The sequence below is a fragment of the Denticeps clupeoides genome, chromosome 4 (assembly GCF_900700375.1).
Source record: "Denticeps clupeoides chromosome 4, fDenClu1.1, whole genome shotgun sequence".
Taxonomy (NCBI): Eukaryota; Metazoa; Chordata; class Actinopteri; order Clupeiformes; family Denticipitidae; genus Denticeps; species Denticeps clupeoides.
Window position 1 is genome coordinate 28,029,325 of NC_041710.1, and position 19,576 is coordinate 28,048,900.

The 19,576-nt window shown below is 43.0% G+C and overlaps 1 protein-coding gene across 1 annotated transcript; it reads right to left on the reverse strand.

Moving 5' to 3' along the window:
* Nucleotides 1-1,310: 1,310 nt before the first annotated feature.
* Nucleotides 1,311-3,206, reverse strand: ndufb6 (NADH:ubiquinone oxidoreductase subunit B). Its single transcript, XM_028977732.1, has 4 exons — nucleotides 2,909-3,206; nucleotides 1,956-2,048; nucleotides 1,819-1,863; nucleotides 1,311-1,473 (listed from the first exon to the last, which is right to left on the reverse strand). Exons 1-4 carry the CDS (start codon nucleotides 3,086-3,088, stop codon nucleotides 1,402-1,404), a joined length of 390 nt encoding a protein of 129 aa, XP_028833565.1. The 5' UTR covers nucleotides 3,089-3,206; the 3' UTR covers nucleotides 1,311-1,401.
* Nucleotides 3,207-19,576: the final 16,370 nt, after the last annotated feature.

Genomic DNA, 19,576 nt, shown 5'->3' on the forward strand with positions numbered 1-19,576 from the left:
ACCCCACTAAACCCAAACACGGTAAGCTGAAAAAGACAGAATCCGCCTAATTTATGAAGTGTATCCAGAGTGTTGTGCTTTAACGTTAACAACAGGTTAACAATATTGTAGAATTGATCAAACTGAAGCCAGTCCTTTCCAAACGAAATCTGGAAACAGAGATTCACAATTTCATTACGTCCCGCCTTGACTTCTGTAATTCATTGCTTTTTGGGGATCAGCCAGACATCTCTAGCTCACCTTCAATTAGCACAAAACGCAACTGTACATTTTCTCACTGGTATAAACAGGTACCAGTCCGCTTTAAAATGATTTTATTTGCGTTTTAAACCACCGAATGGCTCGGCTCCAGCCTATTTGTCAGAACTACTCCGTTCCTACAATCCACCCCGTTCTCTCAGGTCTTCAGACCAGAGACTATTGTCTGTTCCTCGGTCACATTGCAAGCTCAGAGGTGACAGGGTGTTTGCAGTGGCCGCCCCACGTCTATGGAATGACCTGCCAATCAGTGTCAAAACAGGCCCATCAATCATTGCGTTTAAAAGCTTTATCCTAGTGTCACGTGGTTTCTTAGGCAGTCGTTTCTTAACTCTTTTAATATGTTGTCTTAAATTATTTGTTTTATTCAACCCCTTGCTTAATTCAAATTGCTGCTTGTTTCTCTTATTTCATTTTGTTTTCTTTTTATTCTTTACTTTTAATGAACTTTTTGTCTATGTCTGTCTCATTCCTGGTAATTTAACTTACTTTTTTCACTTTAATGTACAGCACTTTGGTCGGCTCCTTTGTTGTGTTAAAGTGCTTTATAACTAAATATGTATGGTAATGTGTGGCTCTACAAGCTCCGTTAAGTGAAGATACTTACCGACAAGCTGTGAGTTTCTTTAAATATAACCTCACATCTTACTAATGCAGAAATGCTAAATAAAGAGACACAATTCCCTTGGCAAAAGTTTTGACACATTTTTTTTAGTATTCTAGTATTTTTTTTAGTATTCTAGTATTATTCTATTATTCTAGTATTATTCTAGTATTCTAACCCTGTAACTCACAAAACCATGGTAAAATATCTAGATTTTGAGAAATCAAACTCAGCTTCATTCCCCTACATTTATGCTGTTTATTGCTTTTTTGATGTTGTACTGTTTACAACTTATAAAATGATATTATTGTTTACATACTATTACGTTTACAGTCATACTGCGTTGCTCCACTCTCTGTGTACTTGTGTACAGCTGCATGGCTTGTAAACACACATGAACTTGAAAAACATGACAAAAAAAATATTATGCATCATATAGAAGCAGAGGGCATTTTTAAATAGATTTAATGTATATACACATTTCTTTTGTACAACAAATAACATGCTTCATATTGCAGTGTTTTTCTCATTGTATTCTTTTAGTGATGACCATGGTCATGGCCCTCAGGAAGGTTGGGAACAACCTCTCCCGTTTCCAAGATGGTGTCCCCCTAAAACAAGTGTAAAAAAAACATACATGCAACATAAAAATATTTGCATAAACATGCAAATATTATATTTGGACTCCTGTGTTAAGACATGTAAATAAGAGTCTAGAATTTAAAATCCTACAATTTTTTATTAAAAAATAAAGAAAAATAAAATGTTAAAAAGATAAATATAGGAACACAATTGTACTTCAGATCCTTCTAATTTTAAAGGCAGTGAAACAAAGCAAAAATTATGCTTCTGCCTTGAAATCAAGTGCCAAAGCACGTCATCGCAATCAACCAGAATTTTTTCATGACCACTAATCCCCAAACCATATTCTTAACGTAAAAAGTTGGTTTACTTACCGGAAAAAGTCTGGGCTTCAGTTCAACAATACCATATGGTCTATTCTAGAATAAGATAGTGAAAAAGATATAGAATTCATTAAGATGAATTATAAATGGCAAGTCAGTAATTTAGCCAGTATTTACATCATACTTACTGAGGAATGGTATTTAACGTAGTAATGCACAATCCAGGCAGGAATCAGCACTCGTGTAAAGGCAAAGACACCTGCATTGTATGCTTTAAAAGTCTAAGAAAAGAAGTAGCACATTACTTACAATACAAACATTTAATACTCAATATTTCTAGAGTAAACAAAATCGTTTTTGTTTTCTAGACTAAAAAGTAACACAACCATTTCAAATTCTTGTTTGTTTTAAACATTTGCACTAAGCGTACTGTAGATTGAACTACCCTACATTCAACTCACGTAGATTATGCTTGGAAGCGTAGTTCTGCTGATCCACACAAAAAGCAAGCAAATCTTAATTTTAATACTCAGGCGTCCCTGCTGATGACGGCACTGTGCAACAGGCCAATCATACACATTAGTAGAGCTTGCACTGGTTTAAAGTGAAGTGATTCTCATTGTGAAAGCACACGGTGACACAACGAAATGTGTCCTCTGCTTTTATGGTGAGCAGTGGGGAGCCATGACAGGCAGCGTGTGGGGACGGTGCTTTGCTCTGTGGCACCTCGGCGGTTTGGGATTCGAACCGGCAACCTTCTATTTATGGGGCCACTTCCTAAACCGCTAGGTCAATACTGTCCCGGAAAAAGGGCCTTCTTCAGAAGTTATTCGGACCATTCTGTATTTCACTGAAAAGGAACATTCTTTTGAATGTGTGTTCTTTTGTGCAACTGTGTCCTGTTGCACTGTGCAATAACTCACTCATTGACTCAACTTGTTAACTCTTACATAATGTGCAATGCCTTAGCCATTACTCATAAACGTATGTCTGTCTCTCGGTCTCTCTGTGCTCTTGTTGAATGTCTTATACATACACTGTGTGTACATTCCCCCGTGTGCAGTTGTAGTATGAACAATTTCCTCCGGGATTTTAATAATTCTGCTAACGGGACTGCAGTGTTTTGCCTGCTGTAACTCACGTAAAGCCTCCACAGGCTCTTCGGTTCCAAGAAGCCGGCCCAGAACTTGGCCACACGGCCCAGCGGCTTGGGCGCGACGACGGGTTCTCGTGGGCTGAGCTCCTGGTCCTTCAGCCACTGTCTTCGGAGCTTCCCCAGCTGCTCCACACGGAGTCTCTCGTCCGGCGTGTATCCACTCATGGCGCGAAGATTACGTGTCCTGGGTTAAAACGAACCGCCGTAACCTTCGCGCGAAAACAATGACATTAACGAACAGGATGCTGTACGCGCGGCTTCTTCTTCCTCTTCCGGCCACGTTTGCAGCGCGATTTTCATCGTTGACATGGACGCCACCTGGTGGTGTGGAGGAGTAGCGAGGTATTTAGTGACTTGTCTTCTAGATTCGAGATTGGTTTATTGTCAGTACAACAGTATACACAGTATACCGTGTATTGAAATAATGTTTCACACAGACACCCCCATAGTGCAATCATAAAAGAAATATACATATGTATATAGCTTGTTGGACTGTGCTTGCCTACAGGGCTGTAAATGGAACTGCACCCTCCTATATCAATACAATACTACCTAGCTACACTCCTGCTCGCTCTCTCAGATCAGCAAATGAAAGAGACCCCTTCTTCACGGGGTCTCCGATTCCAATCATCTCTGTTCTCCGTTGTCCCTGGCTGGTGGGACAACCTGCCCTCCTCCACACGACTAGCTGAGACTATCACCACTTTTAAGAAGCAGGTGAAAACCCTCTTGTTCAAAAAGTATTACAGACAAATCTAACACTTACACAAGCACATACAATACACATTGCACAAACAATACAAAAATGTATAAATACATTATGATTTTTCTTTGTCTAGCACCTAACAATCTCTGAGCATGCTCCTCGCTGACAAGTTGAGCCTTATCAGGGCTCTTAGTTTTGTAAACTCAATATTCTATAGAAATCGAACGAGAATTGCTGGTGTCTTCCTCTTGTAAGTCGCTTTGGATAAAAGCGTCTGCTAAATAAAGTAAAGTAAAGTATATACACACTAAAACTAAAGCTTAAATACTGTACAGGTTTCTCTACAGCAGAAAAGTAAAACTTTTCTGTACAATGAATAGGTCGAACAGGACATAACTGGACAACAGCTTCAAACAGGACACACATGTGCAAGATATGTAGGAATGTGCAAAAAAAGAGCAGAGATGTGTAGAATCAGGTGCATAAGGCTGGAAGTGTTGTAGTTGTTGTTGAATTGAACAGTGTTCCCGGTGATGGCGGTGCATTGAGAGCTCTGACTGTGGGAAGAAGCTCTTGCTGTGTTTGGCAGCTACAGTTCTGATGCTGCGGAACAGGGGGAACAGGGAATGTGAGGGGTGGTGTGAGTCCTTCATTATGTTCCGAGCTCGATGGATGAGGTGTTTCTGGTAGAGCTGGGAGATGGTGGAAGTGGAACCCCGATGATGCGCTCTGCTACCTTTGCTATCCGCTGCAGGGCCTTCTGCTCAGCGACAGTGCAGTTCTCGTTCGCACTGCTGACGATCTCAACAGCAGATGCATCGATCTGCAGTGGGGTGGGGACAGTCAGTTTCTTCCTGAAGTTGACAACCATCGTGGTGACAATGAGAGTCAGGTTGTTACTCCGGCACCAATCCACCTGCCGTTTTATCTCCTCTCTGTCGGCAGACTCATCGTTGTTGGTGATGAGCCTGACTACTGTTTTGTCATCTGCAAACTTGATGATGTGATTCGATCTGTACTGTGCAGCACAGTCGTGTATATGCAGAGTGAACAGCAGTGGGCTGAACCTGTGGGGCACCTGTGCTCAGTCTGAGGACCTTGGAGGTGTTATTCTGTTAGGAAGTCCACGACCCAGCTGCAGAGTGGAGAGCTTATTCCCAGCAGATCCAACTTCATTACCAGCTTCTGAGGCATGACACTATTGAATGCTGAAGTCAATGAACAGCATTCTGGCATGAAGAGTCTTTTTTTTTGTTGAGGTGGGAGAGGGTTGTGTGAAGGTTGTATATTGAAGACTTTATTATCATTCAAGATTCAAGACAAATTTCTTGTCACTACAACAGTATACAAAGTATTGAAATACTGTTTCACACAGAGCCACCCATAGTGCAATCATAAAGGAACAAAAGGAAATGTAAATATATCCTCCTGAGACCCAGCCCATTCATTTACGTCCTGGATAGTGGACATTTTTGTTCACCTGTATCTTCCTTAAGGATTTGGAGTTACCCAATCAAGCCTTATAGTATTCTATGGGTTTTCCAGTGATGTGTCATGTGATGGGTTTGCATGTTGGGAACTTTACTTTTTTTCTCTATCAAGATACCATAGCAGCAACCATATTTTATGGAAAGAGGAGAGGTAAGTCAAATATTCTTTATTTATTGCTATTTATACCATGATAATTGGGTCTGTCAGGAAGACAGACCATTTATTATTGTGCTGAGAATGGCAAAAATGAACATTAAAGAATGTTAAAGACCGCCACGCGAAGACCGTCAAACGTAAAGAAACAACGGAGTGGTCAGGCCGAAGGCCTGACCACTCCACACACGATGATATATTTTTTGTTTTGGTAGGTCGTACGGCCCGGCCACAAATCGGGTTAAAACGTGTAAAAAGTACCGTTTACCATCGTGCCGGGAACGCGTTTTTGGCTCCCTGAGGCTAACCGTTGAAGCTAGCGACCCGAAAATCGAGGCGAGGCCGAAGGCCTCGCTGAGTCTTACGATCCGACGTATGGGACGAGTCGGTGGCACCAACGGGGGTTTGGAAAACCCGGGAAAAGCCGGAAAACCGGGAAAAAGGCAATAAAAGGACACGTCTTACGTCCAAGGCCGCCACGATAAGACCGTGAAACGCACAGAAACAACGGAGTGGTCAGGCCGAAGGCCTGACCACTCCGCACACGATGATATATTTTTTGTTTTGGTAGGTCGCACGGCCCGCCCACAAATCGGCTTCAAAGCGTAAAAAGTACGGTTTACTGTTGCGCAGAGGAAGAGGTTTTCAGCTCCCTGTGACCAGCCGTAAAAGCTAGAGACACGGGAGTCGAGGCGAGGCCGAAGGCCTCGCCGAGACACACGATCTGACATATTGGACGTGTTGCTACCGCCAACAGTGGTCAGGAAAACATGGGAAATAGGGAAGAAGGCCAAAAAGGCCATGTCTCGCATTTGTGGCTGCCACGTTAAGGCCGTGAGACGCACAAAAAAAACGGAGAGGTCAGGCTCTCCACACACAATGACGTATTGGTTGCTTCTTTGGGGATTACAGGAGGGCCACAAATCACGTCCAAAACATTAAAAGTGTGAAAAAATCTGGTTTCCAAGAATTTGCGATGAAACGCTTCACAGCACACACACGACTCTCGTATCAAATCGTGCGGCTTGTCGTTACGCACGGTTTGACGTATGGCTCGGCTCGGCCGGATTTACGGTCCGCGCGCAATTAGCCAAAAAGCGTTTTCGGAACGCGTTTATTATTCTAGCCCAAAATTGGACTTTTTTGGAGTTTGTGTCCAGACGGTTTGACATACAAAGAAGATATTGATGTCGTCTCGTAGATCTCGCCAAGGCCGACGATTTGACGTATGGTTTACCTTTGTCGGACTTACGGATCATGCACAAATTTGGGAAAACAAAAAAGTGTAAATGGGCGAAAAAAAAAATATTTATTTATTATTATTTATTTCAGCCTTTTTTCGGCAATTAATGCGGGTCGTACCGAAGCACGCACACCCGCGTGTTATATATCAAAAATTAGAACTTTGTTGCGTGAGGTGTGCTATTACTTTTATAAGCGATCGGACTGGGCCTGGCCGAGCTATTAACGCTGAAACAGGGTCATTTCCCATTGGAATGTATTGATCGCTAATTTTAGCATTGGTAGCATTTGTAAAATAAAACTTCTTTGAAGTGATACTGCAGTACCACTGTAAAGAATTCCCATTTTACAAATAACATGCCCGCAGCTGTGACCAATGCCCGGACAGACCCATCAAAATTTCCCCTGGAATTTTGGCTTCTAGTTATACATATTCTTGTTTATTAACATGGCAATGACAATATTTTTACATCTGAAAACAGTTATTCATTATTTCTGTTTTGAAATAAGTAATTTACTGAATGTCAACTGTAGTGGACGCGAGGACCATATTGGTGTATTTAATGACTGCACATTGTTATGCAGAGGAGATTCTATGCAGGATAATAGAGGGAGATTCAGATGTGCCTTGTTGTAATGTCCTGCGCCATGACATTGACGTGGGTTGTCCATGCTCTGGACCAAAATGGAGGCGCACTAGGTCGTGGCAGCCTCATCGGTCCTTGACCATAATGCGCTTTTTAGAAAATATTTGTGATTGGTTTTGTGTTATGACCATCAGAACCACAAACAAACTCCTCTCCAGGTTGGGCCATTTATATGGATAAACCTTAATAAAATGGGAATGGTTGGTGACATTGAACACATTTTATAAGTGGTCAGAACAACGATGAGTGTGCCTACAGAGGAGATAAAACAGCAAGTGGATTGGTGCCGGAGCAACAACCTAACGCTCAACGTCACCAAGATGGTTGTCAACTTGGACAGACATACTCAAAGGGGCCTTAGTTTTTTTTTTCGGGGCTGCTCACTCCGTGCCATCTCCACCCTGCTTGCCTCCATACCCCTAGACTAGCATGAGTATTACTATCGCCTAAAAGTCTAATAAAATCAACTAGTGCTTATTTTGGATTTATGACTAGTCCTTTTTACATAAATCTTTAGTAACTTTTACTTCGTTTTCCCCCAGTGCACCAAACGGGCTAGGTGAAAACTATACTATATTTTACTCAAGTAAAAGCAGTATTCTCCTATTTCTACCGGCACATGTACATTCAGTTGGAATGTGATACAAAAGTAGAACGAAAATATCTCAGTTCCACAATGAATCGCGTTTCTACACAGCCAGTGGTGGTTGAATGTGTGCCGTTGCTTCATACCATGGGCCACTCTAAAACATTGCAAGCGTGCCCCAACAGTTATTGCCATTTTACCGGCTCATTCCAAAATGGATTAAAAGCGTTTTTTTCCTCAAAATTCTTCACACAACCCCCAAATAAGGACAACATGTAAACAGGTGACTGGAGGGTTTTTTCAAATTAAATTAAAAAAAGAAAAATTGAGAAACCACATCACATATATTCGCTGCCTTTGCTCAGTGCTTCGTCGACGCACTTTTGGCAGCAATTAGTTTCTAAAGTCTTTTTTTAATTATGAAGCCACATGGTTTGGAACTCCGATCCTTGCACATTTTTGCCCATTCCTCTTCGCAGCACCTCACAAATACATCGCTGAAAACATGTATGACATACATACAAAAACAAGTGGTGTGTTACAGACATAGCTTCTTGTAGAAGTGCACTTTACAGTAGCTCTGCTCATCTCTTCATGATTACCCTTGATTATTTTTTTCTAGGTCCTTAGGATCCTTTTGTGGTAACGCTGTATATGTTTATGTGGCTTTAGAACCCTCCTTTCTATCTGAAGGGTTTGACTATGCCTGTGGGACAGAGCTCTCGCTGCTAAGTCCCATTGTGCTGCTGGATATGTATGAGCTAATCTGAGATTCGTCATCGATTTTTCTTAACGTTTCAAGTAAAATATTTTGCTAATCAGACAAATATTTTTTTTTATGTATTAGCCTTGTCATCTTTTTGCAAAATTTATCAAAATTCTTACTTGTTTCTTCAAGGTTCCTGTTATCTAATGATTCAGAATGTTCCTCCTCCAAATCATCATTGAGTTGATCTATCTTTTCCTCATCAGTCAAACTATCTCTTGTACCTAAGCTTGTGCCAAGGCCTAAATTTTTGTCGTCGCTTGCAACTGATGGCATGTCAATTTCCTAATCAGAATCTGTAGATTCCTTTTCAGTTAAATAAGAATTACTCATTTAAATTATTTTTTTCTATTAACATATAAATATGTTGTGAAAAAAATTCGAAAGAATATTCTAAAGAAGGTGACATAAAATTCAGAAAACTTCATAATTCTTTATTATTTCATAATTCTTTAATGCAGCAGTTATTGAGTTATTTATTCCAATCTGAAGTGTTAATGCTGCATATGTACATAACAAGAACACTTCAATGCAGCATATGTCAATCCCTCCAAGAATTCGCAATGTTGCAAACAATTAAGGCAAATTCAACCAATCAATGCAAATTGTTTGCGTTTTGCACTTTTGTCTGATTACCGCAACTTTTTGTAATTTTTTTTGTAATATTTGTAATCGCAGCACTTCCTATATTTTGAGTCACTTCCTATATTGTTTGTACTCAGTTCTGTGTTACCAAACATGCAATCATGTGTGCAGGAATGCTGCTCATTTAGCCTCCAAAATGTTTGCCAAAGGATTGTACACAACAATTCCCAAGTGTTCTGCACAAAGTGGTGGTAAACTATTGTTGCGTGCCGAGCATTGCCAGTTGTACAATTATTATCATATTGTTCCATAATTTTACCCTCTGTATGATCAATAATTCTAAAAATCGCATAATGTCTGATAATTTTACCCCTTAAAGTTATTTCATTAGCATGACCAGGTAGATCTGTTTCCATCTGGCTGTGCAGACATACTTAGCTTGTTAATGGCAAGTCATTTTACATGCCTTTACAGCCAATGAATGCACAATGTAACAAACACGTTGGTGTCAAACTCGTGATCATTTAATTTAGATTTATTATAATGACCCGGCAAAATTAAGCACTCATAACACACAAACTACAGATCCCATAATGCAGTGCTTCAGTGTTCTTGCCGAACGCGTGGAGTTCAAAGTAAAAAATGTATTAAAGTAAATGATGAGTGACTTAAGTGCGAATTTGCATGGCAGAGTTTCAGTTACACTATAATGTGCACAAACTATGATATTATGTGTTACTGAAGGTGTTGGACTTGTTCCCGGTGGGGGTTGGACTCCACTAGGGCTTCGGTCCCCGGTTCGGTACATTACCTATTTGGACAGAATTTCTAGGTGCAGCCGGTGTGGAGGGTGTCGAGTTTGGTGGCAGGAGAATCTCATCTCTGCTTTTTGCGGATGATGTGGTCCTCCTAGCTTCATTAGTCTCTACCTTTCAGCTCTTGCTGGGTAGGTTCGCAGCAGAGTGTGAAGCGGCTGGGATGAGGATCAGCACCTCCAAATCTGAGACCATGGTCCTTGAGTGGAAAAGGGTGGCTTGCCAACTCTGGATCGGGAGAGATCACAAGTTAAGGAAGAAGGGAGCAGGAGATCAACAGGCAGTGACCAGCACATCACACTGACTGAGTCACACTTATTTCAGCTGTTTCACACCAATTTTCCCCAGAATAAAACACCACAACTTTTGGCGCAACTTTTCAATAAAGTAGCCACAAATTCAGGCATTTTAGATCACAACAATCATAAAAGTTTATCATGAAATGGAAAGACTGATATGTATTTTTGTTGTTGTTATAACTGATTTGTTATTTTTTTTACAGACGGAAAATAGTTATGACCTATTAAAATTTCTTTAGAGTCAATTAATCAATGATGCGTCCTTACTATTCAAAGCCTCTCTTCTTCACATCAATCTTTACATCAATCTTTCATGCTCCTGTAGATTCCTTCTCTTAAATCTGCCCTTATCAGCATAGGCCACCCAAATTCTACTACTCCCTTCTACTCCCTTCTTACCTCTGAGTGCCATCCAACAACATTATACAGAATGCAGAAGTACGACTGATGTTTCATCTTTGTTACGTCCCTGGACGTATGCTCCCACGTGTTCTGTGTGTCTGGCTGTGTTTTTTGTGTCCTGTCTCTTTTAGGTTGACTTCATGGGAGGAGTTGAAGCCTTCCAGCTCCACCTACCATCTGCCATTGGTCACCTCCACATATATAAAGAGACTTCGGATGGTGCTCCCCAGGGTCTGTTTGGCTCTAACTCTTTCGGGAGGTCCCCAGGGTCCACAGTGATCTGCAAGGATCTCCGTTGGTGATCTCATTCGTGTTTCTTGTTGGTTTGTGTGATCGATCCCTTTGTTGTTTGCCTGTATTAGCCTGTTAGCCTGTCATGTGCCTTTTTTGTTAACTTGTGCGTGTTTGAGTTATCCCCGCTGGACCATCCCTTCCTTTTGGCTTTTTTTATGTTGGTTACCTGCCCTGAGTCCGCTGTATTATTGTACCTGTTAGCCCCCTGTAAATAAAAGCACTGTTTGTATGCTTTGTTTGTTTGTGTGTGTAACAATGGACCTCATCCTCTTCACACCATTGTCGCGTTTCTTAGACCCCTAGACTTAGGAACGTGACAAATGGGGGCTCGTCCGGGATCTTTTTTGCCCCTGGTTTGGTGTTTGTGATCAGAATCGTATATCCGGTAAGTTAGAGTGTCTCTTGGGGTCTTTGCTGTGGCAATGCCCTCCCTGCAGAGCACCACTTGTTATTTTTCCTTTCTTTCTTTCTTTTGGAGCTACCTCCCTGCAGACCACCACTTGTTATTTTTTCCTTTTTTTTTCTTTTGGAGCTACTCCGGGTGGGGGTACGTTGTCACACGAACAGCCTCAGCTTGAGTCTGACCGGGGTGATGTTCGGCGTTCAAAGTTGCCTCCAATCGGTACCCTCCGAAGAGCGGGTAGGTTAATGTAGCTTGTGTTAGGCAGGTTTAGGACCGGATGTACAATTTTGCTGCTGTGTTTGTGGCCTCAGGCAAACGTTCGGTGGAGAGGAGTTTGTGTAGGGTTGGGTGGTTGTCAGTATTCAGCTTTTTGGTTTTTTTGCCATACGTTTTGTGTGGGGCAGTTGATCTGTTTGTGTACACAGGTGTGGGTCTAATGTTGGCACAAGATTCATTTTGTGTATGGTGGCTTTGTTGTATAATTTTTGTTGACATTCGTTAGTGCCCCCTCATGCATTCGTTTGGCACAGTATTTGAAAGAGACGCTGTTTGAATTGCCATGTGGTGTTCGCTCGCTCTCAGTAGTGAGGTTCTTCGGTGGTAGAATACTGTTTCAGTTGTGGAGAGTGTTGGTTAATAGGAATGTTTTTTTCCCAGCCCTGCCTGCTGATGTGCTCTCGTCAAGCATTTCTGCCGATCTGGCGAGTGACTCTGATGCGGATGTAAAAATCTGTGAGTGCTCATTGGAGAAGCGTGAGTGGCTTGATTCAGCGAGAGTTTGTCCAGAATGCGAATACCGTAACCAGGGGCTTGCAAGATGGTGCAGGAGCTTCAGCTTTTGCCAACTGGAGTGTCAGCATGAGCTTGAGCTCAGAAAGTTGGAGCAGCAGGTCGGAATGGAACGTGACTAAGTACCAGTGTAAGCACTGAGTGTGCTTTTGTGTAAAGCTCCCATTCGGGTTAAGTCTAGGATGGCTGTCGTATAACGGTGTGTCTGTTTGTGGGCCTACTGTCTCTCAGGGTATTAGTCCCCAGTCCCCAAAACATATGTTGTTGGACTATAGTTTGCTTAAGTTTCTTCCTATTATACAACCACCACCGTTTCTTGTTGGTTTGTGTTATCAATCCCTTTGTTGTTCGCCTGTGTTAGCCTGTTAGCTGTTAGCCTGTCATGTGCCTTTTTTTTGTTAACTTGTGCGTGTTTGGGTTATCCACGCAGGACCATCCCTTCCTTTTGGCTTTTTTTGATGTTGGTTAGCTGTCCTGAGTCTGCTGTATTATTGTACCTGTTAGCACCCTGTAAAAAAAAGCACTGTTTGTATGCTTTGTTTGTTTGTGTGCGTGTGTGTGTAACAGTGGACCTCCTCCTCTCTACACCCTTGTCACGTTTCTTAGACCCCTAGAACGTGACAATCTTCCCGAATCTTCTCATACCACACCACTGCTACACTCCCTCCTCTGGCTCCCAGTAGCTGCCTACATCAGTTTCAAAATACTGATGTTGGCCTACAAAGCCAAATACAGCATTGCACCATCCTACCTCACAGCCTTTATAATACCTCACACTGCATCTCACGTTCTCCGACTGTCCAGTACTGCTTGCCTGGTCCCTCCAGCTTGTGGTGGCCCAAGGTTAGACCCCACTCGTCAATATTTATTTTCTTTTATTTATTTTATTTTTTCTTTTGTTTTAAAATAACCTGCAGTTCACTTATAAGTCACCATAGGGGTTAATAAACCCTCAGGTTGTCTCAAGATGTTTATACAGACTGATTTTGCATTGGATGAGTCATCATACCAATCAGAACTCCCTTTATGACATTTGTTAGTTTATGGCTGTGGGATCCTGTGGAAGCTTTTTCGACCAGAGACCCAGAGGTCAGGAACCACATGAATGGACGTATCTTTTTGGACAATTAATGATTTTCATGGGATATCCTGTGGAGCAGGAGTGAAACACATCTGTCTCTCTAACCTCCTTAGCCCTAATTCAGTCTTACTGTACTGCCTACTAGAGATCTTGGGCTTTCGAATGATGTTGGCTCTAAGAGAGATAAGTGCTAATTATGTCATAGAAAATATGTTTGTGCTGTCAAAAATCTAATTGTTTCCTTTTTTTGATGGTCTTAATTTTAATAAAATTTCTTAAAATGTGCAGTGAATTTAACCCTTCAAAAACATAACTTGTATTGAATATCCTCTGAAGAGGACAGCAGGACTTACTAATTCACATTATGACAATTGTTAACATAACAGAAAATCAGGGAATGAGTTATTTTAAAACGTGTTGTCAAAAAGAACTCCTGACTCTATCTTCCCTAACTGCTGATGATTTTGCCAACTTCTTCAAAGGGAAGATTGAACAAATCTGCAAGACATTCTCCCCAACACAAATCCTACTCTACCCTCAGATTCTACAACTGCTCTAAATCAGTTTTCTAAGATCACATCAGATGAAATCATTCAGATTATATCTATAGCCAATCCAATCACCTGTCCACTAGATCCAATTCCTTCTGCAATGCTCCGTTTGTGTCTTCACAAAATTCCGTTTGTGAATTCAGGGCTCAGCATGGCAGTGGTTTGCTTCCTACCTTGATGAGCGATTGTACCACCTGACTTGGAAAGGATCCACCTCTGCCTCATGTAGACTCTTCACTGGTGTCCCTCAAGGCTCATTTATAAGTCCTTGCCTTTTCTCCCTCTACACAAGATCACTTGGTGAGGCAATTTCCTCACATGGATTATCCTACCACTGCTATGCCGATGACACACAGCTCATCTTCTCTTTTCCTCCCTCAGCTCTAGATGCTGCTTCCAAAATCTCTGTATTTCTAACTGACATCTCATCTTGGATGGTGGCCCATCATCTCAAACTCGATCCCACCAAAACTGAACTAATATTCATTCCAGCAGATTCTTCACCACATCAGGATCTTGCTATTTACCTGGAAGACTCACAGCTCTCTCCTTCTACAACAGCCCGCAACCTTGGAGTAACAATAGACAATCAACTCTCCTTCTCGACTCACATCAGCAATCTTTCCCGCTCATGTAGAGGACAGACAAGGACAGACAAATCTGTCCTTAACTGTCAACGCAGGCCACCCAGATACTGGTTCAGTCATTAGTAATCTCACAACAGGATTACTGTAACTCCCTTCTAGCTGGTCTACTATGTACCATCCGACCTCTACAACTCATACAAAGTTCAACAGCATGACTGATCCTCAAATTCTCCCACACCACCCCACTGCTACATTCCCTCCACTGGCTCCCAGTAGCTGCAAGCATCAAATTCAAAATACTGATGCTGGCCTACAAAGCCAAACATGAAGTAGCACCATCCTACCTCACAGCCCATATTACACCTCACACTACATCTCATATTCTCCAAACCTCCAGTTCTGCTCGCCTGGTCCCTCCATCTCTGAAGGTAAAAGGAAGACACTCATCTAGACTCTTCTCTGTCTTGGCTCCCCCGGTGGTGGAATGAACTTCCCTTGAGGTCAGAACAGCTCAGTCACTGAGCACTTTCAAATGGCAGCTCAAGACCTTCCTCTTTACAGAATATTTAGATCAACTTGTAACCTTCTTATTGTTTTACTTATGTGTAGAAATTACAACAGAGTGAATAAAAAGATTGTATTCATAGTTGGGGGTCCTAGTGAACCAGAATTGATCACTTCATTGATTGTAACATGGAAGCACGTTGTAAGTCGCTCTGGATAAGGGCGTCTGCCAAATGCCTTAAATGTAAAATGTAATTTCCGCTTATCAAAAGTCATACAAATCAATCATGAATGTGACGCAATTCATGATATTAAAACGTTTTAAAGCAGCGAGCGTTGCCACCATTAAATTAATAGAAAAGAAATGTAAAAAAGGAGATGATTGTTGCACAGGTGTTTGGGGGACTGTTTGTAAGACAAGGTCTCCCAAGATCGGGGAGCAGATTTGTCCACCGGACAAAGGCAAACAGGGAAAGCAATGTGCAGTGAGACTGGATCAGACAGTGGTGGCCTGAAGTTCAGCAGTGAGACGCGAGTGTCGGCTCTGGTGGAACACGAGGGAGTGACACTGTGCTCAGATATATAAAAATCTTGTGTATAAGCCTGATCATCATTATTGTCAAGGGAGATCCATGGGTATGTTCCCCAGTGACGATTTTTTTTAAAGTAGCTGCTGAACCTGATCAGTAATCCACTTGAGCAAGAAACCTGTTGAGCAAGAAAGGTCAGTAGGTGGGAATTGTAGTACTCCAAAGTAAACTCGGAATTGATTAGCAGTCATTGACTAAAAGACACTACAACACTAAAGATTATTAAAAATGATTGTCTTTTTGAATCCATATTCTTTCCTGAAAACACCCCACACTCGTCAACCCCGATTACAGCCAGCTGCCTTTCTCTTCCACTACTCTGAGGTTGGTGCACCTGTTGATTCTACACACCCCATGACCTACTACTGCTACAGAGCAAGCCCAAGGCACCCACCATGCACTGTAGCGCAGCCTCTTCCTGCTTGTCTTCTAAAGCTACTCCATGGTCCCAGCCCAAGCGCCACCATTCCAAATCCTCCATGCCAGCCACTTGTGCTGATAGGATGAGTTCGCCACCAACTGGCACAGTGGATCGACTGCCTGGGTCAGACATGCTCAGCCAGCTGCTGGCATCCATGCAGTCACAACAGCAAGCTCTCCAGCAACAGCAGGACTTACACCAGCAAAGACACCAGGCATGGCTACAACAGCAGCAGAACCTGCAACAGAGCCAAGCGCTGATGCAACTTGCCGTCCAAGTATAAGCCCTACAGACACCACCCGGCCCCCTTGCCACGCTGCAAATTACTCACCAAGGATCCAGGAGTGGGACGAATGGAAGACCAGTTTAATCATGCTGACAGGCCACTATGAGTATTGCATCATGCCCTTTGAACTCTCCAGCAACATGCCAAGCCTTTGTGAATGACTTCCTACGTGATCTCCTCAACCTATTTGTCTTCACGTACCTCAACGAAGTTTTGGTCTTCTCTCCTGACCTCCCGATCCACACCAGCCGTATCTGGACCGTGTTGCAACACCTCCTTGATAACATTCTAAGTTAAACTGGAAAAAATCTCATTCCACATGATACACAACACGTTTCTGGGCTTCACCATCAGTTGCAATGGACAAAGTCCACCAAAGTCACTGACTGGTTTACCTCATTCACCATCCGCCAGTTGCAGCAGTTCCTGTTTTTTTTTTTTTTTACCACCAGTTCATCCATGGCTACAGTCAGGTGGCTCAGCCTCTCTGCTCCAGGTTAAGCCTTTATAGGTCAAAAATAGGATTTTGTAGTCAATTCAAGAATTGATGGATAGCCTTTGCAGTGATTGCGAATCAAATGAGAGACCTGTCTCAATGAGGACACCTAGATCCTTTACCGTATTCAGGGCTGCCGCCTTACATCGGGCCCTTCCAAATTCATTGGCATGTCAATCCGATGTCCTACCAGCTCTCCCTGCCTCGGTCCCTCAGAGTCAGCTGCGTGTTCCACATCTCTCACCTGCGGAAGGCCCTATCATCTCCGCTCCACCAGCACCCCTTGGGTCGCCTTGGCTCATCGATGGCACCCTGATCATCACAGTCCATCGGCTCCTGGAAGTCCGCTTTCATGGCCAGGGGCTTGAGTACTTGGGGTTAGGGTAAAGTCCTGGGTCCCCCAGCAGGACAACCTGGACCCATCCATCCTCAAGGAATTCCATGAAGCCAATCCATCGGCTCCTGGCTCGTCCAGCACCAGGGTTCCTGTCACGGCTGCTACTCACCCGCTGAGCCACCAGAGGGCGTCAGGGCGACCTCACCATGCTGACCCAGAAAGACTACGCCCAGGACAACAGACAAAATAAAATGTTGACTAATCGACCCCGATTACAGCCAGCTGTCTTTCTCTTCCACTACTCGGAGGGTGATGCACCTTCGATTCTACACTTCCCGCGACCAGAGGTGAATAAAGTATTGAATAAATGTAATTAAGTAAAAGTATCTTGAACTTGCTTAAATTCTACTCAAATAAAAGTACCCATCAAAAAATCTACTTGAGTAAAAAAAATTGCTTGATTTAGAATTTTTACTTTGAGTTTCTTTCAATTACGTGATGTAAACAAGGGCTAGTCATAAATCCAATATTCAACTTTCAAGTTTCCAAAACTGAAAAATTTCAACAATTCCTAATTAACAAACTGTGCTTTTTGCTCTTTCTATAGCAAACATAAATATATCACTTATCTCTACTGGCAAATGAGCACACTGACTGGTGATATAAGAAATTAAATAAAGTGCCCAGAATACTACAGTATTAGACTGTAAACTCGTGTTCAGTTTGAGAAATGTATATATGGAATTCACAGGCAAAAAGCCTATACAGTACATCCAGAACATATTCACAGCACATCACTTTTTTTCCCCTCAGAATTCTACACACAACACCCCATAATGACAATTGCCAACTTGTTACACATCTCTCACCACATCACACACAGCTGATTTCACCACTCCCATATAGTCACCAACAACTTGATAGAAAGTCCCACATGCATAAAATTGGAGAGCAATGAGGATCTGGTCCTGATTGGCTGCACCTGTTTATCAGTACCACCGGTTTATCAGTTTATGGTATAAATACAATAAGACTTTTTAACTGAATTTCCCCACTTCCTGGCAGATTTCATGCCCAGATACGATCAAGCGATCATTGTGGGAGATTTTAATATGTATGCTGCCTGGACAAACCCATGGTCACGAACATTCTGAATCTATTGGACTCTGTACAATCTGTAAATGGGCCCACTCAGGAGGCATACTCTGGACCTGTGATATCAGTAAGTAACCTGGAAATTGGAGATGCAGGGTTCTCAGATTATAAGCCTGAGTTATTTGATGTTACTCCTGCTGTTCAACCTATGTGTTCCTGCATGGCTTCGCTGTGCTCTAAACCCTCCACTTCTGCTCACTTTTGCGCCTCTTTTACTTGTAACCAACTCTCGCTGTCTGGAGCTATTACACAAATTTTACTCTGCCTGCCAAGATGCTCTGAACCAGGTTGCACCACTTAAACCTCAGCGAAGTACTAAGTACTAAGCGAAAATGGAAAAAAGATTGGTTTCAGGTTTCCCTTGAAATGGTCTGTGAGTACTGGACGTGTTGTCAGTGGGCTGTAAAACTTGCTGGATCTAAATTCTATTCTAATCTCGTCCCCTGCTTATCCGGGTCCAGGTCGCGGGGCAGCATCCCAAGTAGGTAATACCAGACAGCCCTCTCCCCAGCCACCTCCACCAGCTCCTCCGGCAGGACACCAAGGCGTTACCAGAGCAGACTGGAGATATAATTTCTCCAGCATGTCCTGGGTCAACCCGGGGGCCTACTGTCGGCAGGACATGCCCGAAACACCTCCCCTGGGAGGCGTCCAGGAGGCATCCTGACCAGATCCCCAAACCACCTCAACTGGCTCCTCTCGACGTCCTTCCCGAATGTCTGAACTACTCCGAGTCCTTCCCGAATGTCTGAGCTCCTCACACTATCTCCAAGGCTGCGCCCAGCCAACCTACGGAGGAAACTCATTTTGGCCACTTGTATCCGCAATCTCATTCTTTCAGTCATTACCCAAAGCTCATGGCCATAGGTGAGGATTGGAATGTATTGCTTTCTGGCTCAGCTCCCTCTTCACCATGACACCTGTCGATCTCCTGCTCCCTTCTTCCCTCACTTATGAACAAGACCCCGAGATACTTAAACTCCTCCACTTGAGGCAGGACCTCACTCCCGACCCGGAGTTTGCAAGCCACCCTTTTCCGGTCGAGAACCATGATCTCAGATTTGGAGGTGCTGATCCTCATCCCAGCTGCTTCACACTCGGCTGCAAACCTACCCATCAAGAAATAAAGGTCAGAGCCTGATGAAGCTAGGAGATTCTCCTGCCACCAAACTCGACACCCTCCACACCACGGCTGCACCAAGACATTCTGCCCATATAGGTCACTAACAGAACCAGTGACAAAGGGCAGCCTTGGTGGAGTCCAATCCTCACCAGGAACAGGTCCGACTTACTGCCCACTATACGGACCAATCTCACGCTCCTCTGGAACAGGGACTGAATAGCCCTTTACAAAAGGCCATGCACCCCATACCCCCTGGGGACACGGTCATAAGCCTTCTCCAACTCCACAAAACACATGTGGATTGGTTGGGCAAACTCCCATGCCCCCTCCATCACCCCAGCAAG

Bases quoted from the DNA above. Each gene is read 5' to 3' on its own strand.
- ndufb6 (XM_028977732.1), bottom strand. From the start codon at position 3,088: ATGAGTGGATACACGCCGGACGAGAGACTCCGTGTGGAGCAGCTGGGG. The intron at 2,049-2,908 runs GTGAGTTACAGC...TTCTTTTCTTAG, and splicing joins AGAGCCTGTGGAGGCTTTAC to ACTTTTAAAGCATACAATGC. The intron at 1,474-1,818 runs GTAAGTAAACCA...CACTTGTTTTAG, and splicing joins TGAAGCCCAGACTTTTTCCG to GGGGACACCATCTTGGAAAC.